General features: G+C 43.9%; 1 protein-coding gene across 1 annotated transcript; it reads left to right on the top strand.

Moving 5' to 3' along the window:
* Positions 1-8: 8 nt before the first annotated feature.
* Positions 9-23,936, top strand: tdrd1 (tudor domain containing 1; the record flags this gene model as incomplete). Its single annotated transcript, XM_084485603.1, has 22 exons — positions 9-129; positions 253-290; positions 380-440; positions 3,081-3,195; positions 3,377-3,452; positions 4,096-4,200; positions 4,987-5,169; positions 5,831-5,974; positions 6,652-6,820; positions 7,895-7,978; positions 8,397-8,573; positions 10,997-11,104; positions 11,296-11,466; positions 12,304-12,567; positions 13,652-13,786; positions 14,197-14,304; positions 14,737-14,904; positions 15,298-15,678; positions 16,500-16,613; positions 18,601-18,738; positions 22,250-22,417; positions 23,290-23,936. The coding sequence occupies 22 exons, from the start codon at positions 9-11 to the stop codon at positions 23,934-23,936; spliced, it is 3,675 nt and encodes a 1,224-aa protein (XP_084341729.1).
* Positions 23,937-27,817: the final 3,881 nt, after the last annotated feature.

Consider the following 27,817-nt stretch of genomic DNA (forward strand, 5'->3'; position numbering starts at 1 on the left):
GACCAAACATGCCGCTGAGAAGACCGTCCACCGGCCCCGGGGGAGCACCGGCCTACCCTGTGTCACTCCTCTCCGCGCCCCTTGCCAGAGGCGTGCCCTCACAACCCGCAGCGATGAGTCCGGCGGGCGGTAGGTCTGCCACTCTGGACGCACGCTTCAGTTATCAGCATCTGTGGTGTCAGCGAGTGGATGGTTTAAAACGCGGGGATTTGTGAATGACAAAATGACGAAAAATTTGTTTTATTGTTACAGGCGATGCACCGTCTATGATGATGAAGGTGGATGATACAGTACGTAGGCCTATTCGCTTTGGTTTTCCTATTTGTCAGTAAACGAGTCCTGCTTTATTTAAAATTGTATTATTCATTTTGTTTCTCAGCTGAAAGGACCCCCTCCTCCAGCAATGATCCTGAACTTGTGCAACTACTGCAGTAAGCAAGGTAAATGAACCATCATCTAAGGTGTTCCTACTCACTGAACCAGTGGGTCCCTCTAAGCCTTTTTATTTATGGATTGTTTTGAGAAAAATAAGGTCTAAGGACTTAACTATAATTTTTTCTGTACTGTGCATACCGCAGTGGCGGCAGCTGGTCTTTCAAAGAGGGGAAGCTCATTTTCGGCCTACATCATATAAATTGTAAATTTATGTATATGTAAATTATGCTCTCTGTTCCTTTTCACGGAAATGCTCTGTCATACCAACTAGCTGTATTTTCCAGTGACTTGACCAGTGTCCTCTCAATGGCCGAGTTCTGAATGAACTCGTCTTCGAGATGGACGTGTTCTAACGCATTTTTAGTCAATGAAATGTTAACACAACCGTATATATTTGAACATTTCATTTTTTTAATTTTAGAGGAAGCTGAGCTTCTCTTGCAGTCTTAGAGAAATTGCCACTGGTATACCGACATTTCCTATTATGCATTATTCTCACACAGGATATATCCCTAATTTCCCCAATGGAAGTACCAGATATCTCTCGTAATTCAACAGAAAATGATCCTTCTTTCAGAACTACATTTTCATGAAAAAAAACAAACGTTGAGCAACACATTGTTTGGGCGAGACCCAAACAACGTCTTTGAACTGAACAAAGTGATTCTAAATTTTTTTTTCAGAAGCTGACTTTTTTTTTATTTCGGAAAGGCCATTCCTATTGGTTCCTCATTGCATCCCTCTGCCCTGCCCGCACGCCGCTCATCCTGCTCTACCTACGCAGTAGAACAGGGAAAGCCCCAAAACATTAGTCTCTAATTATACTCATCTCTACATCAATTCCACAACGTTGTAATTGTAACGTTGTAAAGTACTCCCAAGTACTCCATGAGTAAACTGAAAAGTGGTTTTAGTTACCACTTTTTAACCACCTGGCTGTTTTAGCATAAATAAACATAGCTGTTTATTTATGTCTAGCTGTGCAGCAGCACTTCCCTCCATAGCCAACTGTGAATAATTGTTGCACATCTATGGTGCATTTCTATTAGCAGAGCTACTTGTACTTCGTAAAGGGGATGCGGCCAATGCCGCGGGGGGGCGGCATTGGCTCAGGAGGTGGAGCGGGTTGGCTGTGGCTCTGGGGTGTCGTGGTGTCCCCTGAGCAAGACGCCTCACCCTAATTGCTCCTGACGAGCTGGCTGTCGACCTGCGTGGTTGACTCTGCTGTCGGTGTGTGTGAATGTGTGCATGAATGTCAGTTAACACTGTAAAGCGCTTTGGCTAAAAGCGCTATATAAATGAGGACCGTTTACCATTTACATATTATACCACCAGGTGTGAGTGTGATTAGCCATTACAAGCAGTTTTGAAAATGTGCCGCTTATGACATCACAGGTGGGCATGTCCACCTGGATGTGTGCTGGATAGCTGAGCAACGTTTGCTACTGTCCACCGGGTAGGCTGGTAGACACATCGAGGTGGACGCGCCCACCTGTGATTGTCAGAAGCAGCACATTTTCAAAACGGCTTGTAATGGATAATCACACCTGGATATACCAAATGGATATTATGGATATGTATGGATATTATGCCTGGTGGTATAATATGTCCCCTTTAAGTGTTCAGCTGGCTTATCTGCCAGGTTTGGCTTTTGGCCTTTATACCTTCCATTGTATAAGCTGTTACAATGGAAGGTAGACTGGGGTCTTGGCTTTGTATTTTTAAATGTCACAGACAACTTCTCTCGGAACAATAAGGTTTATCTCTGGTGAAAGCAGGTGAATGGGCTTGGACTATTGGCTGCAGATTACTCTCCCTAACTGGGCAAATATATATTGTGTATTGGTTCGGTATAACATTTTGTTCAATACAATTTTCAGCTAATTATATCATTAGATATTTTCCTCAGGAACGCTTGATAATTTTTTTGATCTTACTTAACTTTTGTAATGAAATTATAAGTCAAATTCTCATAAGCATATAAAATAGTACTGCAGGGCAATGATATGGAAAAATGGGCGTACTTATTAAAACATGTATGTGTGTTGGTAAATATAATGTACATGAGGTATGGACAGGGTCTCCCCTGTAATTTGTTCAGGCCTGGTGGTACACACAGAAAAAGTGTTGATTCTGAAAACATCAAATTATTCATGTGATTAGGCCATTTAATTTAATCCCCTAATTTAAGGCCCTAAACCAGGGCCCACATCCCCTGGTTTAGGGTTGTTTTTACCAGCTAGCCAAGCTAGACCTACCATCATCGCTGATTGTCCCTTCGCTTTCTGCTGTCGATAGCTTTATTATAGGAGCAGGAATATAAAGCACTAGGACCAGTCACTGTTTTGTTTGTCGCAAAAATTATTGCAGTATAACTTAACCATGCATTTAAATTGTGTATACAATGTACTATACCACATTGTGAAGTATTTTGTACAGTTATCTGTTATCTGTCAAGATAATATGTCCCAAGATACAGCAGTTGAGCATTTGACATCATTTTAATAGTTAGATATTTCAAAAGATGGATATACCTTCTTTATCCTGAAAGTCTCGGGCCTTTATGGAGTTCTCCAAAATTCTGGCAAGACCAGTGGAGCTGGAAACCTCCGGGTGGTCTTAATTAACGTGCTGTGGTTTTGCAGGAACCTTTCGGTGTAATGGCTGCATAAAGACCTTCTACTGTTCCGCTCAGTGTCACCAAGAGGACTGGAAGGCCCACAGACACTTGTGCCTCTCCAAGACCTCTAAACCTGAAGGGTAAGCCCAGGCAGGCTCTGGTCTCAGGCCTATTGATCCATAAAGTCATGTCTGACTGCCAGCCATGAAACTTTAATAAACGATGACCATTTGAACACTTGACTATTACATTGAGCAACAAGGTACTTGTTGTGTTAGCACCAACATGCTTTTTCAGAAAATTAAGACTTGTATTGTTTAGTGAGAAGGCCAAGGAGATCCCACCTCAACAGATAGTGGATGTACCCAGTCAGACCCAAACCCAGCCAGAGCCAAAGGTAAATATCGCCATTTTTTGATTATCTTACAGGAACAAATAAAAACCAATTCCAATCCAAGAGCAGCTATAGAGCTCTTGATACCATTAAAAATCAGAGGGTGTTTGGTCTTTATCTACAAAGAGGAATGTTTAATGTTAACTTAATCATGGACTGCAACAGAGGAACTCTGTATGCAGGTGGTGGTTAACTTGCTACAAGACATAACATTGCTACGAGACATAATCAATAAAGTGTCAGTGAACCCACTGTATTAAGCTGAAATCTGGACACTAGCAGAAATAATTGTGTTGTTGAGGGTTCTAGAAAGGAGCGCTGCGTGTCACAACCCTCTGCAGTACTGTTGTAGTACCGTGATTGTGTATGAGCATTATGATGGGTGCGTTTTAGGGAGACTAGCAAGGATTTAACGCCTCTTTTCTGTGTTCAGGTTCAATAGCTCTTTAATCTCTGGTGTATTTGTACTTTGCTATGTTAAATGACTATGTATTCGATAATGTGGGTACTTATAGAGCACAAAGTAATGTTATTGCTAATGCCTTCGGTGAAGCAGTTGAGTTGCTATCTGAATTCACTGTGTGTGTGTTTGGATCAAAGTGCATGTATACTGAATAAATGGCCTGTTTCTGTGCTCATTAATCAGCTTCGTACAGTGTCAGCGGTGGGTGCCGGTGATGCGGCCGTCTGCCCCAGGGTCTATTTAGTGGATCTGAAGAAGAAGAACCTAGCTATAGGTTCAGAAGTGAAGGTACATAATTATGACCTGTATTTAATGCCCATCCACCCAGTATGGCCCACTTTTCGTTGTGCATGCAAGTGTATAATGACCGGGTTTATTGTTGTTGTTGTTATCAATAATAATAATAAAGTTGTATCGTATCGTATCGTATCGTATCGTATCACTTATTGATATTTGATTGTTTTTTACTCATATTTTATTGCCTTTGCCTTTTGAGCAAGAATTAAACTATCGGTGTATGACATCAGCGACTGTGATGGAGGATACTGGATGATCTACGGGTTAGTGTGTAGAACTTCTATCCGAGAGGTACTGGGTTCGATTCCCAATGTCAGCAGTTATCCTGTAGTATGCATGTTTGAGCAAGGTGCATAAGCATCTTAAAAGGGATTCATTAGGATTAAAACAAGCAGCATGCAGTCAGTCATATTGGTGATTGGCAAACATATTTTTACATGTCTTCCACTCGATGTATGGTGAACCAATAGGCTGTACCATCGTGCTACGATCAGATGTAGATGCGCTCTGTTTATAGAGCAGTGTCAAACCTACCCTACCGCATCCTAGATAGCATCTCGCTAGCTGAGTTTCACATGCGCAGTACGCAGTCAGCTGCCAAGAAGTACTGCGATTGTGTCCTTTAACAGTAACGGTTTGATTATATAAAAATGCAATTAAAACACAATGCAGGGAAACACTTAAGCAGAGGGGGAAATAAGGGGGGGGGCAATCAACAATACGAAAAAGTGAAGTACGAACCAGAATGAACTAATAACACGTGTGTTGTGAACCCAGGCGGCGGTGGTGGAGCCGCACAGCCCAGGCAGGTTCTTTGTCCACGTCCAGTGCTGTGACATGGTGTCCGCCCTGCAGAAGGTCAGCATGGAGCTGCAGACCGCCTACGGTGGCTGTCTGCCCACCCCCACCTACATGCCCGACCAGGGGGAGGTCTGCGCCGTCCAGTTCTCCATGGATATGGTCAGTGGCGTATCCCGACTCGTTTAGTAGGGCTGGCATAGTGTGCCCTGGGGTGGGTGGGGGGGGGGGGGGGGGGGTCCTGGAAACACTGGAACTAGCTGAAGGAATTCATTCATGAGGGATGCATTCATCATTCAATTCATTCATTCATTCATCATTCAATTCATTCATTCATGAGGGATGCACTTTAACAATGACATTTTTTAAACTGTATGTTAACGATAAATTCCTGCTTTTCATGGCGGATAAGTGAAAAGTTAATAACCTATTTTCTGAACAACCAACTGACCTCACTAATAATTGTAAACACAAGTTGCGGTTAACTGACACAAGTTAACATGACAAACTTATTTTTCATGTTAAAAATAGATGAAAATGCACAAAATGCACTCGGGACAATACCTGGTTTCATAAGGAAAAGCAATTCTTAATCCATTTTGGGGTGCGGGAGGGACCTATGCAGACCGATGTATTTTATTTTTGAGTGATATGCTATATTGTCTCAGAAATTACAATAATTATGAATTCAAATATTATACAAGGCTCTGTAGTTTAAAAATATAATCGTATGGTTTAATAGACCAAAAGACTTATAAGACAGGAATTCAAGACACCTCTGTTTTCACAACTTGCACTAACAACTCTATCCCACTGCATGTAGAAATGGTACCGAGGCCTGGTCCAGTCGGTACCCGCGGACCAGAAGACGGCCAGCGTCCTGTACGTTGACTTCGGCAATGAGGAGGATGTTCCCATGGCCAGGATCAGACCTCTGGATCCAAGCATCAGACCCATCCCTCCCTGCGTAAGACCCAGCACGCACCATTCACCATCGTATTGAAATCCTCACTCAGGATGTCAGGATTTCAAACATTGTTTTAAGAGGTGCACTAGACACTTCTTGAAACACAATACTACCAAAAATTTGCAGTGACATCTTTGCACTGACTTGGGGAGCTTCACCCACTCGATCCCACTTGATCGATGCTGTTAAATGTATCGGCAGTGGCTTTAAAAAACATATCAGTTATCGCGGCTGATTTTATAGAGATGGATATTAATATTGATTTATCGTCCAGCCCTGCTACAAGGTGAAAAAGTAAATTTCAAGCCCAGAAATCACTCTGAGCAGTACTCTGATGGCTGGAGTTCGCTGAACATCTTAAGGCGCCAACCTCATTTGGAATTGAAATGATTGCCAGCCAAAGGCCAGACTTGCATCCATTGCGAAATGGAAATTTTTTGTCCAAAGAATAAAAACCCAATTGGCCATGACTCCAAAAACGTATTTGATCTGTGTAAGAATAATGGAAGGAAATCTAACTTGGAAAAAGTGATGAACAAGAAAGATTTACAATAATTGCTCCCACAACATGCCTGCTTGCCCAGCCTCGAAGCTTCTTTTTCGATGGTGGCCACGGGCATCCATTTTCTGTTGGGAACATTACTGTTAACGAAGGCTCCGCTCCTTTGCTACAATAGGCTATAGAGTGCTGTGTTGCTGGGCTGGTGCCGGTGACCGGCATCTGGACAGGCGAATGCTGTGTGGCCGTGAAGCAACTGTTGACCGAGCAGATGGTCACCCTCCATGTGCTGGATGTCGTGCAGTGTGAGAGGGTCCATGCGGTTGACCTCATGGTCCCCGCTGTAGGTGAGTTCTGTCGTGCAGTGTTGCCCAACCAGGGGATCAGGAGCCCACCTGGGCATGCCCGTTCGTTCATATGGTGGTTATGGGAAAACTGCAGACTTCCAAGGTATAGATGTAAGATCGTGCAGTTTTGATTTCAGGGTTTTGGGGCGTAAACGTGTCACATTTCGGCAATATTCCCAGTTTTATTTAAAAACAGACCTTTCACTTGGATCTGCAATAATATATAATGGGGTCAGACATATATTATAACAATCTCAGACTTTCTCGGAAACACTAAGTCATTAGAGATGTCCAGAAATTATATACCAGAAATTAATTTCTGGTAGAATACCAAATTTCTGGTAGAATACCAGAAATTTAGTAGTCGATACCAATACCAGTGAAATTCCACGATTCTCAATACCCAATTCGATACCACGGTAAAAAACTAAAACAATAAATCCGATGTACTTCAACATACACTCATTTATTAAAATCATTTCAATGACAAATTAAAGATAAATTGTTAAAAATAATACGAGCTGAAAGCAGGCATGCAGCTATGCTGCTCGCGTTTACACTTGCGTGCATGGCGGGGTTTAAAACATAACTTCCAACCTAATATTAAGTAATGTAACGCAGGTGCGCAAGGCAGCCACAGGAGACGCTAACATTGTTTTCAACCGCTCGGTACCGCACCGTATTAATTCCCAAGTTTTGAAAATAAAAAAGTATTTGAAGCGAATAAGCAACGCTGTTTTTGATTAGTTTTTTTGGTTTTGAACGAATAGTTTTGTATGCATGCATTGGCTTTGAGTTGGTTTGTTACTTTGAAATCGCATAAGCTCGCCACACACTCACACACGTGTTTAGAAGCGCAACATTGAAAAGGGTACCGTGGCCATAAACCACGGTACCAAATTTCTTGAACGTCTTCAAGTACTGTATTAGGGGCCCACTAACACCTATATTAAAGCATCCATAAAATAGCATGCCATGGGACCTTTAAACCTTTTTTTCTCATCCCATCATGGAGACTACCTGATTAATCAATCAATGTTTATTTTTACTGCTCCCTCGCAACTTTCCGACTAGGCAAGAGGCTGAGCACGTTTCTTGTTGACCAGGGATATGCCACACAGGACGATGTGGTTGCAAAGCGAAGTGAAAAAGACATTTGTAAGTATTGAATTCAGAAAGAATAGAACTAAGCTTTTAGTTTGAGTCACAGCTTATTTAGATGGAAATTTCGGGAGCTGTGGTTGAACTACTTTTGAATAGCAATTACGATATTTACCTTTCAAAACGGTCTGTTCGGTCTGGACCACCACAGTTTGAAACTGTTTATTAATGTGATGCTTTTTTGTGGTTAGGTTTTGAAAACGTATCTTTCTAATCCTGCAAATCTAAAATGTTTTTGATTTCAAAGATGTGCAAATAACAGGATTAAGAAATGGTCAGAAAGGGTCATATATATATATATATAATTTTTTTTATAACAGTGCTGTGACCCTCAGTTGCAAAGTATTTGAACCAACATCACCGCGAATTTACAGTTTGGTTAGTTACCATTCGACGTGTTCTGTTTGTGTCTCAGACGGCTTGGTTAGCGCGTCGTTGGAGAACTTCAGGCGTCTGTCCACCGGGAAGGACGAAAACACCCAGGCCTGCCCCCCGGAGCCCCTGACCCAGTGCATGGGAGACTGCTTCTCAGCCTTGGTCACGCAGGTCCGCTCCCCCATCGACATGATCTGCCAGAAGGTGGACAACGCCAGTAAGTACTAGAGATGTTCAGATACCATTTTTTTTTTTCCTTTCCCATTCCTGAACATGATTATCCACCGATACTGAGTGTGTGTGTATGTGTATATATATATATATATATATATATATCGATACAGAATCTAGCATTGTAACTACTAATGGCTCTTGATCTTATTTAAGGGTTCTCTTACAATGACAGCAATGTATAGTCGGTTCACTTACTGTATAGTTTTCAGTACTTTTTCAGAACGTGGATCATTTACATTTATAATTATAATAATACATTTGTATTTTTGTAGTTAAGCATCCATGCATCCAAGTTTTTCCGACTTGGTGGCTCGAATGCACGTAGGTCGGAGATGATGCGTTTCCCATTCCGACTTTCCACTTCCGACCGTGAATGAATGCAGCATAACCCTGTAGTGTTTCTGATGTTCTTGTGTCAATTGAAGGTATCGGATTGGCGCATGGACTTGCGTACTCGCCGATACCCCACACTGTTTTAGGCAGTATCAGAGGAATTTCCGATACTGGCATGGGTATCGGACCGCATTTTTCTGTCCGAGCTCGGCCCGCGTCTGACAGTAACCAAGCTGACCCGAGCCCGACAGGCATCAAGATATATGTCTGAGCCCGACAGTTAAAGTCTATTTTTTCCTCATACTAATGACACATTAACGTTTGTGTATGAAAGCGCCTTTATCAAACAACTGCAAGGCATTTGGAAATGTCAACAGATGAGCGTGTTAACAGCGGGCACAAGAGGCTCAATCATAATAACCAATTGAAATTCACATAGGCCCACAAAAAAGGCCAACAAGTGAAAGCACAAGGCGCATAATTAGCTGTTTTAATTGTCCATTGTCCAACGCCTTATCAGGCAGATGAGACCGAGCCCGACCCAAACCCAAACCCAAGCATAATTTGTAGATATTTGTCCGAAGCCGACACAGCCGGGCTCGGCTCGGGTATCCATCTATTATCTAGTGCGCTATTCAGCACTAGCTAACCGCTCACAGTAGAGCTGGGACGGTCCTCAGCACTAGCTAACCCAGGGGTCGGCAACCCAAAATGTTGAAAGAGCCATATTGGACCAAAAAAACAAAAACAAATATGTCTGGAGCCGCAAAAAATTAAAAGCCTTATATAACCCTTATAATGAAGGCAACGCATGCTGTATGTATCTATAGTAGCTATATTAGCTTATCAAAATGACTAAATTAACTACAAATACATAATGAGCCTTCATGATTTAGGCCAAGTCCACACGTACCAAAACGATCTTTTTTTTCTCCGTTTTCCCTGGCATCGTTTCAAGAACATTTGCACACGCTACTTCATGTTCCAGGCGTATAGGTGGCGCTGTTTTAACCCTTTTGATCGTCTCAATTGGCGCACGCATGGCTGTTGTTTGTTTGTAAAATGTGGCTTATGTGGTTGTCCATCAGTCTTTTTTTCTCAGCGTGGTGGCACAGGAGCATAATATTTTGCGTAGTGGTGGGCCGTTATCGGCGTTAACGTGCTGCGTTAACGCGAGACTCTTATCGGGCGATAAAAAAAATATCGCCGTTAATCTATTCTCAAAATTGAACTAACCAGAAGCTGAGTGTTTAATAAAATATACTGTCCATAATCGCGCCATATGCTGGAGACAATGTAGCAATGATAATAGAAACAACTTGGGTGAGCGATGACACGTTTTGGGTTGATCGTGACATCAGAGCGTCGAAATAGTTGGTGTTGTTGTTGTTGTAATAATCCAAATCTTCCTCCGAGCTACCCGCCTTGGTACGGCGGTAGGCGGACGCGTACCAGCCGTCTGCCGTCAACGCCGCCGCCCCGGCTGCCGCGACGCGCACCGGAGACGAGCGTGCCGTGGACCTGTAGCGAGAGCACGTCCCGGCGCCGTTATATTTTCCCGCGTTTGAGTTTGTGATAGTAAGCGTGTAGTAAATTATACTAGAGTTTGTGATGCATTTTGGAAACAGGAGATGAGCCCCTGGTCTAATGCGCCACCTGGCTTGAGAAACCCCATCTTTTTCCATTTTCAAACATTTTTGAAAAAGCTCCAGGGAGCCACTAGGCGGCGTTAAAGAGCCGCATGCGGCTCTAGAGCCGCGGGTTGCCGACCCCTGAGCTAACCGCTCACAGTAGAGCTGGGACGGTCCTCAGCACTAGCTAACCGCTCACAGTAGAGCTGGGACAGTCCTCAGCACTAGCTAACCGCTCACAGTAGAGCTGGGCCATTCTTTATTGAGTACTATTGAGTAGGGCTAGATAGCCATCAGAAGAGATGGGAGTCTTAGCTGAAACTACTATTCAACCATCAGAGGAGTGCTAGCATTATTTGGCCGTTTTTTTCCTTCCAATTTTTCCCTTGGGGCTGAATGCTTCCGAAGCTGGCTGGGAAAGTTTTAAATGTTTGCTTTTCAGGTGAGATCATGGAACTGCAGATGAACCTCAGAGACCACTGCAGTCAGATCCCAGCCAGCCTCAACTTCAGACCGGCCCCTGGCACGGTCTGCTGCTCCCAGTTTTCAGGTAAACCCTGAAAGCCGTCAGTTAGCCGTGATCACTTGTTGTCACCGTCCGTTACTAGTCATCACTTAACTCGGTTCATTGACAGCTGTCTGTTAGCCTCAATCCTTAGCCGTTACTCTCTGTTACTAGCTTTCATTGAGCCTCAAACATTAGCTGTTGTTTTTGTTGTTTTCTGTCTGTTTCATGCCCAGATGACAACCAGTGGTACCGGGCCCAGGTTCTGGCATACTCCTCCGAGGATCGGGTCTGTGTGGGCTATATAGATTTCGGGAACTCGGAGGAGGTGGAGCTGGGGCGTCTGCGACCGCTCAGTGCCCCTCTGCTAGCACTGCCTATGCAGGCCATCCCCTGTTCTCTAGCAGGTACTGAAAAAACACACTGGTCCATCACTACTGTAGTACCAATATTAAACTCACCACGCGAATGCTGTGTGTTTTTCCTTTTACATATGTATATGTTCAATAATTTCATGAAATGGCAGAGCTCCAGCATGTACTTCATGCATGCATGCATACACACCTCCCCCTGTGCATTTCTCCCCTCCCATACATACGTCTTCCTGGCATCCTCCTCTCTAACCCCGCCCCTCACCTCTAACCCCGCCCTTTACCTCTAACCCCTCACCTCTAACCCCGCCCTTTAACTCTAACCCCTCACCTCTAACCCCGCCCTTTACCTCTAACCCCTCACCTCTAACCCCTCACCTCTAACCCCGCCCTTTACCTCTAACCCCTCACCTCTAACCCCTCACCTCTAACCCCGCCCTTTACCTCTAACCCCTCACCTCTAACCCCTCACCTCTAACCCCGCCCTTTACCTCTAACCCCGCCCTTTACCTCTAACCCCGCCCCTCACCTCTAACCCCGCCCTTTACCTCTAACCCCGCCCCTCACCTCTAACCCCGCCCTTTACCTCTAACCCCTCACCTCTAACCCCGCCCCTCACCTCTAACCCCGCCCTTTACCTCTAACCCCGCCCCTCACCTCTAACCCCGCCCTTTACCTCTAACCCCGCCCTTTACCTCTAACCCCTCACCTCTAACCCCTCACCGCTAACCCTTTACCTCTAACCCCGCCCTTTACCTCTAACCCCGCCCTTTACCTCTAACCCCGCCCTTTACCTCTAACCCCGCCCTTTACCTCTAACCCCGCCCTTTACCTCTAACCCCGCCCTTCACCTCTGACTGCTCGCCCCGCCAGGAGTGCAGCCGGTGCGACCAGACCAGACCTGGGACAACGGCTGCACGTTGGTCCTGCAGCAGATGTTGTGCAACCGCATCCTGAGTGTGCGTATCGTGGGGCAGAGCAAGGGCATGGCCCTGGTGGGGATGGCGGACCAGGCCAGCGACCCCCAGGCCGACGTGGCCGAACTCCTGATCTCCATGGGCTACGCCGCCCCTGCCACCAGCCCCCCCGGTACGGAGGACACGACGGCCCCTGGAGCGGAGGGTGCAGCAGCAAAGGGTAGGACACTGGTGGTGGTGGTGGTGGTGGATGTTCTTGGTGAAGAAGAAGAAAGCGATGTTTCTCATCACAACAAGGACTTTGAACTTTCACTTCGTCGCTCATCATATTATTTTTTTTTATGAGGATGAGGGGCTTCAGACTGTTTTCAATTAAACTACAGTTGGAGAACAAAATCCCTTGGCTGCAGAAAAGCGGACCTCCGTTGTGATTAGGGGAGTTCCAATGCGTCAAATTCGTCCGCGACAAAGAAAGCAAGAGCCACTGGGTGGGCCATCTTCTTGGTTCAAACTACGAGAAGTACACCTGTGTCCGACTTGACGTGGTGGGACTTAACGTGTTTGGCGGATCTTCTCAAGTCTCGTGCGTGCATGCGCTCAAATGCAGGCCATCTGAAACACAGCCGTTGTGTATCTGTGATCAGCACTGTGCGAGTTTCCATGGCTTTACTTTACAGAGTCAGGAGTCTAGACCCATGTCGTGTGTAGTAGTTCTACACAAGACATGTAAATTACCTCTTCTTTTTTTTTACATGGCTGCTTATATTAGAGAATAACTGAGTATGACAGTTCCCCTTTTAAAGCTGAACCAAATCTCCTTTCAATAATACTTACAGGGTTGTCCGTTCTTTATGAGCAAAAAGGTTTTGTTGCATCTGTGGGATGGGTTTGGTTCATAGTTTGCTGACTTTTGCAAATTCCGAGAGTTAACCTTTTCCCAGGCCACCATTTTAAATAATTATTTGTTCTTAATGACATGTCTGGTTAAATAGAGGTTAATTAAACAGCCCTAAACGACAAGCGAGGCGCTGTTTCCTTGTGTCATATGCTGATTATATTTCACCGGTCATATGCTTTCTTATATTTATTTCACTGATTTATATTTATTCATGCCCGTTCTAGTATGCTTTCCTCTATTGATCCAACCTCCAGTATGCATTCCATCTCAATTTATTGTATTCATTCGTTTTTTCATTGTGCACGTTGTAATCACTGTCTTAATATAATATCGATATTAAAAGAATGTAACCTTTTTAGTAATATATTTTTAATACTGACATAACATTGTGTTTAAATGTCTCCAGAGGAGGGTGGAGAGGACCCTGATTCCCTCGTGTGGTCGTCTGTTGAACTTCCCTGTGACGGCCCCACGGGGGAGCTGATGGTCAGCTCGGTGCAGACCCCTGGAGAGTTCTACTGTGTTAGATCTGAGTCTGAAGGTACAGTAGTAGTAGTAGTAGTAGTATGCGTTGTACGAGTGGTAATGCTGTTAGTCGAGGACTGTTAGGGTAAATGCCAAGCCGGGACTAACCAATAGGAAGCAGGTTGTGGTTTCCCCGCCTTTTAAATCCCTTTCAGTAAGTGGTTTGTTTTATTTTACCTCTCTTTAAGGGACATTGATATGTGTTTTCATGTTTTATTTGTTCTTTGATGTCTTGCTTGATTAAGAAGTAATTGGGATTAAATTAAACCGGTTTGTGGCGGTGAAACCTCACTAACCGAATCTTGGATTCAGTGCAGTGCGACTGCAGCATATGTGTTTCCGAAACTCCAGCAATCATGTACCTGTGAACTGTTAACGAGTTGTGTTAACACGAGGAACCTCACCAAGCCGTGTCCTATGTTTCAGTGCTCCGGAGGCTGGAGGAGCTGGGCTCTGAACTGAAGCAGCATTGTGAGGGAGAGGCTTCTCCATGCCGGGCCGCCGTAGGACAGGCCTGTTGTGCCCTGTTCTCTGGTATGAGCATCAATACTCAAATACTCTTAACAATTACCATCACAAACCTCTATTAACACTGTCCACAACCCGTCATTAAACGCAACAATAACTCACCATAATTAATTTAATACTCCTCCAAGCAATATAGTAAACCTTTATGCGTATGCTATTTTTAATTGTGTCAGGCACTGAGGCGCAACACAAACGCATCAGAGCAAATGTGTAAAGATGGTGATAAATTTAACCATGACAGAATTTCCAAGGGTTAAAAATATGACAAATAGTTAGTGCCTTGTGAGTGATAACAGATGGAATGATTGAACACATTTCAATAAGATGAGGAAGAAGGAGGAGATGCTGTAAGTGGAACTCGAAAGAATAGTTTATTTGTTTGAGAAGATACTGGAGCATTGTTTGTGTTGTGTCTCCGGCTCCTCCTTGGATGTCTAGGCGACAATTGTTGGTACCGGGCCCTGGTCAAGGAGGTGTTTGAAGACAAGGTCCTGGTCTACTTCGTGGACTATGGCAATTCCGCTGAGGTGCAGAAGAGCCACCTCAGAAACCTCACAGCTCAGCTCCTTACTCTCCCCTTCCAGGCCATCCGATGCTGGCTCAAAGGTGTGTGTGTGTGTGTGTGTGTGTGTGTGTGTGTGTGTGTGTGTGTGTGTGTGTGTGTGTGTGTGTGTGTGTGTGTGTGTGTGTGTGTGTGTGTGTGTGTGTGTGTGTGTGTGTGTGTGTGTGTGTGTGTGTGTGTGTGTGTGTGTGTACAATTTTGGTTATGCAACCAAAATTTAGACAAAAACCTTTTATCCTGTTTTTGTAATAAAAATACGAAACGGTACAGAAAAGCCATAGGAGTCAGAATTGCAATGTTAGTAATTCAAAGTTTTTTTATTTTGTAATAAATGGCATGTCGACCAGTTTTAAATTTGAAGAACTTTATTTGCACGGTCAAGGTTACAGCCCGTCTCAAAACAGGTACTGTAGCCATCGTGTGACTCTAACCCCCAGGCGTGGAGCCGCTGGGGCCCACGTGGACCAGCGAGGCCCTGCTCGGGTTCCACGTCGCCGTGAGCGGGCAGCATCTGAGCGGCCGCGCCGTGCAGCTCACGGAGTGCGGCTACGGCGTGGAGCTCGTGAGTGGAGGCCAGAGTGTGGCGGCCACATTGCTCGGCCAAAAGCTCGCCAGGCTCCCCGGAGAGACCGCCACCACGCAGCCAACCTCCTCCCCTGTAGCCCCCGTTGTTACGGCCAGCAACACGCACAGCGCTCCTCCAGTTACTGCCGTCAAAGAACCGGCCGCCATGGTTCCCAAGCTGACGACGCCCACTCAGGAGAACAACATCATGGGCCCCCCAAGGACGGGACCTGTGAAGGCCGTGCCAGCAGCGCGTGAGAACGTTTATTCAACTCGTTTCAGGGTTGTCTGGCATTGGTTTGCATTATGGAGGTCTCCCTCCACACGTGCTATCACATGCATAACCTTTGATTGGCTGACATGGTCCCCTGCCTATTGAAGGGGTGTTTACAAGAGACAGCTCTGCTCCTGAATGACAACCGTGGATCTATTTTCTGAAGAGGGGGTTTGGTTCTCATTTTGACTCTAAAACAGGTCATTAACATGGCTCACGTAGAACTGTTGTAATATTGTATGGGAGTGAGGGGGTGTCTAGTTCTTAAAAAAAAAAGAGAAAAAAAAGGAATATATTGGTAATATTGGCCAATAATATTGGCTCCACTTGGTGGCACCTACAGTTAGTTACTCATGGTACTGATTTGAATCACAAATGCTTAATTGAAAGTGTATACTCTGTTTAAGTACATATTTACATTTACACATAAATAGTTACTTTCTTGAAAAGTTAGCTTGCTAATCGGTGAGCTAACTCGTTCAACAAATTTGTGATTTGAAATTTTTTTTTAGGGTTCTTTAAAAATATCAAAATCTTGATACCTACTACTAGGGGTGTGCATCTCTCCAATAAAAGACGATTCAGGAACGATAAATTTTTAAAATGGAACAATTCGATTCAGTTCGATTCAGAAGATTTGTATCTTTTAAATCAAAATCGATTTTTCCAATTCAAATCGGTTTTTGTTACACCCCTACCTACTACTGTTCGGTACTACTTGCCATGACAACCGGATTTTCTGTCAAGGATTCACATAAAATGTTACTTTACTAATCCAAGTGGGTTGTTATCTTGTGCTAGTGGCGTCTTTCCCGGTGGACTGGAAAGCGGTGGAGCTGCCCAGGGAGAGCTTCCGGCCTTGTGTGGCTGCCGTCACCAGCCCCATGTTGTTCTACGTTCACAGCCCCACGCAGGGTAGGAAACCCCTCAGTGCTCGAGGTCCGTCACACAACCACTGGCTTATATGCAGGCCCGGGGGTGGCCATCGGGACGTTTGGGAGGTTTCCTGTTGGGCCGGTCCACTTTCACATGTATTTTGGGCCGCTTGGGTGAGGGAAAAAAATACTTAATTCATCTGAAATTTCAGCCCCAGCATCGCAGTATATATAATTAAGCAATAGATCACGACAGGCTGTGGTATACGCTCATTATACCACAGTTAAGGGGCGTTGTCCGTCCCGACGCGCAGCGGAGGGGCGGCGACCCCCTTCACTGTGGTATAATGACCGTATATCACTGACTGAAGTGATCTATTGCTTTTATAAAACGGTTACGTAAATATGGCGAAATTAAAGTCATAGACACCCTCAATTTTGAAAAAGCGATTTTTTTTTAACGAATACAGAAAAGTAGTCCCTCCTGGCTGCCGGCAAAGTGTACGGCGGTTGCTATGCAACACACTAGCGTCCTTCAGAGAGAAGGCTAGAGACGGTAGCTTGGTTCGCCGGCAATTTAGCAATTTAGAAGGCTAAATTGCCGGCGACCGTGTGCCTATTGCTTTACAGGCTTTTTTTAGGCTTCAGTGAACTATATCGCTTTTATATATAAATAAACAGTTCAAGTTAGGCGCGGAGTGATACTGGACTCTGTAAACTGAACGGGCGTCATAGCTGTGTGTATACGCTCAATATACAACGGTTGGGAACCAATCAGATCGCTTGATTTAGGCCCCCCGTTTTATAATATGGATTATACAATGTACGGTACTTCTCCCTCCCAATTATTCAAGTTGGTTTGGTCCATGGTTCGACTTTTCTTGAGTGGTAACGGAAGAGAATCAGCAAACAGAAGAGACAAGTGTCGTTGATTGTGGAGAGCAGGAAAAGCCAAGGAGGAGCTGAAAAAGCCAGATTTAAAGAAAGAAGGGCACTGGAGGAAGATTCCGCCGAATGTGCCAAAATAAACCACCTGTTTAGAGGACAGACACACGTTGGAGCCGGTAGAGAGAGGTGGATCTAATGATTAATTTGCAACCTAAATCATTTAGCTATTTGTTTCATGTTTGCAATGCCATCCTAGGCATAAAAGCTTAAACCAATTCATCATTATTCTAGTTTATTTTGTTAAGCCATATGACGAATCACAAATATAATTTGTAACTTAACATGTAAACGCCAGCATGATCTGTGTAAGTTAGCCCAAGCAATAAAGTAAGCCCTTCTTTTTTGTAGCATCAGAAGAGATAAGCCAGTCCGACGCTGAAGAGGCAAGATTGGACAACATATTTCATGTAAAATATAAAAGACAGAACAAACGTGATAGTCAATTATATAAAATGTTTGGTAGCCTCAGAGCAGCAGTCCAGCCTGTCTGATGCTGCTGGTGAACCCAATGGACGTAGAGGACAGGACTGAGGGGACAGAGGACTGTAAAAAATATATTTAAATTATTTGATATAAGATAACCCACACATAGAACTGACATGATGCATTGAAATGATCCCAAATATGTAATGGGTTAAAATTGTATGTCTTATATATAATTGATATTTAAAGTAACAGATCCTTGAGGTGGATTTTTCATTTGGCAAACGTCCAATAGCCAATAAAAAGGGATAGTATGAGTTTTGTGCTGTTCATTTATGCAAATTCTTCCATCACTGAAAAAAGTGGTATGGGCCTGAAACTCCCGGGCTGAAAATCGGTCCCACTCCGGCCCTGATTATATGGCACCAATAACATTTTAGGCAAGGCAAGGCAAGGCAACTTTATTTATATAGCACTTTTCATACACAAGGCGGACTCAAAATTTTACTATGTGATTCAGTGGAGATACCTGTGTGAACTATCTTCAGTTTTATTTTGTGTTGTCTTTTGCAGGGTGTATGTTCTCGTTAGTTTAAATACTGTTCTGTGTTCGACTTAATGGTTTGGTTATTTCTTAATTGGTTAATTGTGTTTAGTGGTGGTGGAGTCTCAGCAGAGGATGATGATGGAGCTAGCGGAGTACTGCAACACCAGACAGGCCTCCCTCAGGTCCTCATCCTCCCCAGGCCAGGATAAACCCCGCCTGGGGGCTGCATGCTGCGCTCTGTTCTCTGGTGAGACACATGCACACACATGCGTTCATAGGTTTGCTTTGATTCCCTTCATTATTATATTGTTGATTAATCATTCAGCCAGGCTGTTACTATACACTCACGATTCTGTTCATATCACAATTTTTGACCCACGGTTTTATACATTCCACGATTTTTTTTAAATTTAAGAAGCATTTTATTTAAACATTTACTTATATAACAATTAACTTAATGTAGCATTTAGTTGGAGGATGCTTGTAGGTAGGCAAAAAAATCCTCAACTAGTTTTGTGGTTTAGGCCTATGTATTTTAAAATATTAATGTCAAATAAATATGAATAATTTAAAAAGTTTGGTAGCGCTAACCAGCGTTCCCGCTAGAAAAAAAACGGTGCCGGTCAAAGTGACCTGCAGAGGTTTCGTTTTCCGGACATTTTGATGATATGCCAGACAAATATCCTATTATCGCTTCTTAATTAGGCTATGTAACTTAAATAATGACATAATCAGGCCGTATAGAATGCAACATGTTTAATAGCCTAACTTTCAAATATATGGGAAAAAACATGATTCGCAATAACAAGGCATAGTGTTAGGAGTAGTGTATGTGTGTGCGCGAGAATGGTAGCGTGTGTGTGGGTCAAGCTGCTTTCACACCGCCGTGCGGCAACTCGCCACCTCCATTCGTATCAATGAGGGAAGGGCGCTTAGGAGGCGGTTACAACTGCGGTGGTTGGACCAGGAAGCGTTTGCCACCCACGTGAACGCGCACAGCTTTTACCCTACCTGCTCAGCTTTCCACGTGTTGAAAAACTTTCGGCGGCGGTAGCAGCCGCGTTTAAAAATGCCTGGCCCTTTCACACAGCCACATGGCGGTGTGAAAGCAGCTTTAAAAAGCGGCGTGTCGTGGTTCTGCCTTCTCACACCGCGATTGAGTGTCGCGATTTCAGTTTCGATACACATCGTTACAGCCCTAATGGGGGTACTTCAAATGATCATAAAACTAAAACAGGTTTTATTCAATTGCACCGCAGCACTAGCGCTATTAAAGGTGCCATGACATGCCACCAGGTGTGGTGTGATTAGCCGTTACAAGCCGTTCTGGAAATCTGACCCTTATGACATCATAAGGGGCAGAAAGTGGGCGTGTGCACCTAGATGTGTGCTGGATAGATCAGTCTACCAGCCTACCCAATGGACTGTAGCAAACATTGCTCATCTATCCGTCAAACATCTAGGTGGACACGCACACCTGTGATGTCTTAAGGGGCTGATTTCCAAAATGGCTTGCAACAGCTAATCACACCACACCTGGTGGCATGTCATGGCACCTTTAAAGAACATTGAAAAACAATATTTTCATTGAATTGCTATTCAGTGAAAATATTTGCCAATTGACCTGACAAAGGGCATGCCGATACTGCCACGAAGTGTTGAAACCAAATTTGTTAAGGGGCCACCAAATTAAAAAGTGTGTTGAAATGTTTGTTTCAAGCCATTCCGGGACAGCGACTACACATCATCCGAGACGGAGGGGTTTCACTTTTGGGCTCAACACTTTTGTTGAACCGAATGAGCCGAACCGAGACTAGCGAATCGTTAGTCAGGTTCTGATCATTAGCTTGAACCGTTCCATCCATCACTGTTGGAATCAGAGGACTCTCAGCTTTCATAAAATATAGATTGTATAAGTAACTGGACTTGAGAAAGATCACAATTGATGTGCATGTGCACAGTTCTGTAATATACATGCACTGTCCTGAAATGTATGTGCTTTGACTTGTGTTTAATTTAGGTGATGATTACAATTTGACTAAAAGACGAAAATCTATTAGTTTTAGGGATGGGTTACATGACTTCTCACAAATGCCTCACCATGTCTTTGCTTTTGGTAGGGGTATGGGTTAGCCATTGTGTATATCATATCTCCACATACTATCACAGTGCTGATAGGTGAAGAAAACCCTCCCACATTTTATGCTCCTGTAGTGAAGACTTTTTACTCTTAGTGGGGAATCCGATTTATGGGTTGTTGAGAAAAAATGTCCAGAAGGAAGGGGAAATCCTGTGTCCAAACAGCAGGTATCCCAGACGTGTGAATACAGGTTAGCATCAGCTTCCTCACGCCTCTCACGTGGACACATAGCTTCCCAACAATCCCCTTTCTATTCTGAATATACCTCTTAACTTCATACCCCTTTTCTCTAGCTCACTCTGCAGTACTCAGTACTTTTGTAGCCTTCTTCTAATCTCATCGTCTTTATCTCTGTACTTTTCTGTTTGAGTTGTACATTTTTTTGATTAGGCCATTTCTGTGGAATAAGTCTATTTACCAGCTCATTCTCTCCCACCGTCCTCCATCGCACTCGGCATCTTCTTTCTTTCCATTAATTTCTATCTCTTCCTCAATCTTTGAAGCCCTCTTTCTATCTTCCTTTCTGTCCCACTCTTTTTCCTTTCCCTGTCTTGATCTCCTTTTCTCTTTGTATGGCTCTCCCGTCATTCTGTCCATTTCTTTCTTTCCCTCCATCTTTCTCTCCCCTTTCTCTTTCCAAGCCACCTCTCTCTCTCTCCTCTTCCCCTGCAAGAGTCTTCTTTCTGTTCCCCTCTCGATCCTCTGGGAACCCCACCTGCAGTAGCTGCCAGCAACACAGTAATTTGCTGTCTGCCAGTAGAAATAATGACACAGCCGGCATGCAGCCATGTGCTGGATCTGCCTCTAAACACTGGAGCCTGCCTCGCATTCCGCAGCGCTCCTAACTACCAGGTTGGCTTTATAGCAGTTTTCCAATACTCGCCTGCCAAGCATTTTGGGAGGATAGAAGAGGTTTGATCATTGTGTGTGTGTGGGTGTTTGGGAGGGTGGGGGGGGGGGTGGTGGTGGTTGGTGTAGGGTTAGGGATGGTTCGTTTAGGGTGGTTATTTAGTTAGTTTAGGTAAGGCCAGGTTTTGGTTGGGTCACTGTCCCCTTTAAATATCTGAGAAAAAGCTAAGAATCATGGGAAGACGTATAGGTGAAGGATGGGATTAGCATGACTATTGCCAGACCAAGCCCAATCTTAGATTGCACGTTGGTCTGGGGAAGCTGCTGTCATTTTCTTCAGCACAAGAGGCGTGATTAACGGGCGTAGTTAAATTGAATCTGTACGCAATTGGCTGCTTGCCGTCGCTTCCCTGTCGTCATTATGTTAAACCAGCCAATAACGTGGCAGGGGGAAAAGCCAGCTTGGTGATTGGCTCCCGCAAAAACGTATCGAAACTAGAAAGAAATGTATTGCTCTTCTCCAGACCCTTCTGCAGGGTGAACTAAAATCGGCGGAAGAATGGGCGGTGCTACCCAGTCTAGGATGGCATATGATTCATGACAGAATAGCCTAAAGAGGTATTGGGTACTTCACCTCAGCTGCTCTTCGGAAGGCAGGGGTTAGACAGTTGTTTTATTGGGACATGTGACACATTTTCTGTTGAACCAAGTCATGAGGGGAGACGCCATGGTGGGATGTGTTTGGTTGCTAACCCAACTCTCTCCATAGGTGACCAGATCTGGTACCGTGCCGTTGTCCTAGAAACGGCTGAGAGCGAGGCCAACGTGCTCTTCATGGACTATGGCAATTGTGAGACGGTTCCCTACTCCAGCCTCCGCCCCATCCCGGATCACCTCCTCCTCTTGCCCTTCCAGATCACCCGCTGCTCCTTCGCCGGTACCCCTCCACCCTTTTCTGGCTGTCAAGCTATCCAGAGTCCATGAAAGTCTCACATTCTGTTGATTTTTTTGTTAATAGTTCATATAATCTGTGGGTTCACAGAGAGGGACTGTTATGTAGCATAAGACCATATGTCAGAGTTTAACCTTGGTCTTTACAAGTTTCATTGCCTACATGGTTAGCATATTATTGGGTTGAGCCACTGAGCAGCCTGGCTTTACCTAACCCAAATTATGAATGCACCGTCTTCGGGATTAACCTCAGAATATGGGTTGTCTAAACTTGCATTCGTACAGCTATAAGTCACCCAGAAAGTAGTAGTATTGTCAAATCATGTTTTAGTGGGCATTACATTTGGCAAGTAAGCCTACTGACTGAAAAATATGCTTATTTTACGAAAATCATTGAATTCTTTGCTTAACATAAAACTTAGAAATTATATTTCCATAGAAGTGGTATTTCTGGTGGCAGTGTTTGAGAGATGGTGAAGCTTCTCTGAGCCTTTTAGAGTTGTAACACCGCAATATGTATTTGGGCAGATGTGTGAAAAAGTTCTCAATTCATTATCAAATTGATTGATAACTTTTATTTATTGGCAGGCAACATCTGAAACATTTACCAGACCAGTTAAGCCTGACGGCCGATTACAATCTGTCCACAGTCGTTTGGAGCCCCCTTAATCAACCGTTATGTTCAGAGTGATTTGACAGGCAAAATGACTGCAGTTGGAACAAATTTATTTCAATTTCATCATAATAATCAATGATGAAGAGAAAACACACACAGTTAAGATGGATCAAATATAAACTCTTAACATTAAATCACATGAGCCAGGCTATGAATAACCTTCTGTGAGCGGTCTCTTGCAGGTAAGGAGCGCTTCCCGCCCGACTGCCCTGCCGACGTGCTCACGCTGCTCAAAAGTGTGCTGGCGGACTGCGTCACGGCAACCGTTGACGCCTTTGACGGTTTCACCAACCAGCTGTCAATCACGCTGCCCAATGAGATGGGTGGGGGCGGCCTCGGTGACTTCATCCTGTCCCAGTTGGAGCTCCTGACTCATGCCCACCCGAAGAAAATAAACAACCAGGCCGCCGCCGCCAGCACCAAGGAGGTGTCATCCGCCGCCACCCCCACCATCGTTGATGGGAGACCACGACCCTCAACCCCGACCGGCCATACCGCCATCACTAAGGTCCTCGAAGGACACTCCACAAGCCCTAACACCGTCACTAAGGTCCTGGAAGGACACCCTACCAGCCCTACCACCATCACTAAGGTCTTGGAAGAACATCCTACCAACCCTACCGTCACCACTACGGTACTGGAAGGACACCCCGCCAGCCCTACCACAATCACTGAGTTCCTGGAAGGACACGCCAACACCATTAAGGTCCTGAAAGGACACCCCACTAGCCCTACCACCATCACCGCTAAAGTCCTGGAAGAATACCCCACCACCACTCTGGTCCTGGGAGAAGGCCCAAGGCCTGCAGTGTCCCTTAAAGGTGGGTGAGGTTACCCTGGTACCCATGCTGTTGTGTCCCACAGGTGTAGATTCCTGGGGGTGGAACATGGTCTTCACTCCCCCACTTTTTTCTAGACCAGAAGTCGTACCTAAACTAGAACCAAACACTATCTGCTCTTCAATAAATTGACATTTGAAGTATTTGAACAAAATATTTATTGGCGCTACAGGAATAAGAATGCTTATGTTACAACCCTTTCACCCTCACCAAGTATGCCAGGATCAATGAATATCATAATATGGCCACTTGCTAGAAGCTACACCAGCACCACACTAGGTAGCATCAGAAAGATGGTTCTGCTTCGGTCGCGGCTTGGCACGCATGGCAGTTTCACTGCCTTGCCTGTGTAAAACTGAGGTGGTAAAATCCCTGTCATCACGGAGTGGGCTTTCTTGGTTCACTGGAGAAGGCGGGGCTATGCATGGAGAGTAGACCTCTTTAGAATAATTTGCATACTACTAATGTTTTTATTTTTTTATGATTCAAGAGACTCATGCAAGAATGAGTATACATCAGAGTGTAGGCTACAAACGTGATTAACTATTTACAAGTGCAAAAATGCCAACATATTCTTTATTTTGCTGACCACTTGTTTTTTATCCAGACAAAAGCCTTGTATGGACAGTTAATCTGCGTCTTTCTTGTTGATCGCACCATCTCTCCCCATCTTTGTTTAATGCGACTGCATAACCTTCTCTCACATGATCAGCAGCTCGCGGATTTCACTGTCTCTCCAGTTAGAACTACTCATGTTGATATTGCTGTGTTGTCTCTGTATAGACAATGCAGCAACACCTCTACCCCCAAGTCCCACCCCTGGAACCGCGGAGCTGTTACATTTACATCGGAATGAAACCGCCAGGGTGTGTAGGGTCCTGGGCCCTCATTTATAAAGGTCTCTGCGCACGAAAATGTTGCGGAAACAGGGATGAAATGTGCGTACGCATCTTTCACCGCCAACATCGTGATTTATAGAAAAATTCCTTGCGGAAAAGAGTGCGCAGTTCTACGCATCCTTTCACCCTGGAGTAAAGGTCCCGCAAAGTTTTTCAAACAGTGATCTCCGTAGACGACAACAGGAAGTTGGTGGCGGTAATGCACCATATCGGTTTGCAAACCGCCAATAACGCCAAAAGAAGAACATGCTACCTCCCGATACCCAACGCACATTGCACACCACATACTATGACTTCAGATTTATTAATTCATTTTATAAAAAGCACCCATTATGAAATATGAATTAAGGCAATATACAACCCATTCAAAACACAATCCTCGGCAAGACCAACTGTATAATTTAAGTTTTATTAATTTTCCTGATACATATGTAGGCCTACATTAAATTAGCCTATTGGACATAGTAATGAATTATCATATTGGCACAAGGCCAATAAATAATGCTCCTGTTGGCCTCTGTATTCTAACGGGCTAAAATATGGCAGCTTTGGAATTGCTCGAGAATTTAGCGAGGGGTATGAGACGCGAGCGCGTGTAATGCACGCGTGTGTTCCCGTGCAATGATAGGTCAGCAAAGGCTCCTTATATACTAGGAATATTCATTGATTAATTAGCATTGACCTTTTAAGGACTATTATGGGACGTTCTTGGGAGGAGCATGACGCTTGTGCACGAGCACAAACTTCAACACACGTTGGTATTAATAATGAGAAGAGTGCGTAGATGTGTGCGCCGCACAGTTTTATAGATCTGAATATTTTTGTGCGTACGCAGGTTATGAGGTTTGGGCATACGCAATGTTTTAGGGAGGGTTTTATGCAGAGTTTTATAAATGAGGCCCCTGGAGGGTAAATTGTGGTGCTCGCTCAAGCAAGCAATTTACCATGCCGGGAAAAAGGCGTGCATAAGACGGGCATATTTGGCAGTGAAAACGTTTAATGATTTGTGTGGTGCACGAAATAAATGATATGGTCAGTGAACATTAGATTAGTTTAGGGGATGGGGTCTTTAGTGTCTGTGTATAATTGAATGTTTAATGAGTCTGTTGTCCCATGGATGAATAAATGGATTGCTGGAGAGGGAGGGCAGAAAGATGGATATAGATACCTTATTGGTCCCAAAGGGGGGGGGGGGGGGATCAGCATGTGAGGCAAATATCAAGGACCCGTCCCCACGTATATTGTTATTCCAAAAACATAGCATGTTCTGTGTTTTGGCCTCCTGTCCACACTGAAAAGTCCTGTCACTGAAAACAGCCTTTTAAAGATCCTTCCAGGGTTGAGTTTTTTCAAAACTGTTTTCTGTGTGGATAGGAGAAACCGGTTTCACATAATCGCTGACCTCATGCTTCATTTTTTTCTGCAATTGATTCACACATTGAGCATGCACCAGAAGCTTACAAACAATGGTGGCCTACTGTGTGTTAACTTGTGGAACTGTTAAATGACATGTTTACCAATCCACGTAGCGTTGCTTGATGACTCCACCGCCGTGCCAACCCGTATGAATAAACTACAGTAATTTGTTTTCTTTGCTCAAGAAGGCGCCCATAAATGCATATGCTCCTGATGTTCTTGTGACATTGTATCACACCCACCCAAACCCTAACCCTGACATACTTATATTAGCGTTGTTTAATTGTTTTTTATGCATTGTCTTGTGGATGGAGATATTATCTAGAACACCATTGCTGTGGACAGGATTTTATTTATTTAATGGAATTTAAATATACAGAGACACTAAAGACCCCCCACCCCAAAACATTTAGTTTTTCCTTTGGTCAATTACATTTTTAAATGGCTTGGTATAGCAAGCTGTTTGGGACAAAAAGCATTGCAGAATTTGGTGGGGATTGTTACTTTCAGCCGTCATGTGAGTGACATTCTGTTTTTCACGTGACGTTCTAGGTCCTGAGGGTTCTGGCTGTTGCTGCAGAGAACTGAAGACCAAGGTTGGCCGGTTGACTCTGTTCTTTGTGGGGGAAAGACATTCTCTGAATCCTAGTTCTCATTTTAATGGTGCACTACCCGCATCTTATTTTTAAATGTCAAACCTTAATGTGAGGGCAATTCTTTGTTAAATTGAATGCCATTTAATGAAAAGGGCATGTTTTATACTGGCTGTTTTCAATAACATTGACAGTACTACATATGTTATAATAAATGTTTAAATATTCAATGAAAAGAAGCAATAGTTGTTTGTAACGTAAAACTGTTCAGATACAAATATAATGTTTTGCTGAGGTCTAATTGGATTTTGTAATTAAATTTTATTCCCTAATTTCTTCCAGATGGATCGTCTGGAGCAGTTGATGGAGAGATTGTTGTCCAGAAAGCAATGATTGGGCTAGCTAGCCGCTAAGTGCCCCCTCAAGTATCCAACCTCCAAAATAATGTTAGATTTTCGTTTGAATAAACATATATTCAGTTTTGTAGACACATGACGGAAAGTAATTATGTCAAAGTTTGAAGCAAATGTTGAATTTGAGCCATGCACCAATGTTATGCTGTTGGTATATTTAATTCGGTGTGTGTGTGTGTGAACAAAAAAGTATAATTTCAAATGTCCACAATTGTGTGGAGTGTTTGTATTGTTTGAGTTTTACATGTTAGAGTTGTAAATTAAATTTGTCATTTGATTGAAAAAAGTTAATTTGTTTGGTGGAATGTTTTACTAGAATAAGGATACAACTAGACCACATTAATGGTAACTGTCAATTTCAAGTTCTAATTTCTGATGGTTGATAACTGAAATTTGATTTGCTTAAACGAAGAAAAGTACTGTTTGGCTCAGGAAATGTGTTGATGGGAAACGTGTCCATGGGCTGAATTATTTTCATACAGCAAAAATCTGCCTTTTCAACACATGGTCAATTTATTTGTCTTATTACAATTCTTAGTTTATTTCTCAT

This window comes from Micromesistius poutassou, assembly GCF_964030765.1.
Source record: "Micromesistius poutassou genome assembly, chromosome: 21".
Classification (NCBI taxonomy): Eukaryota; Metazoa; Chordata; class Actinopteri; order Gadiformes; family Gadidae; genus Micromesistius; species Micromesistius poutassou.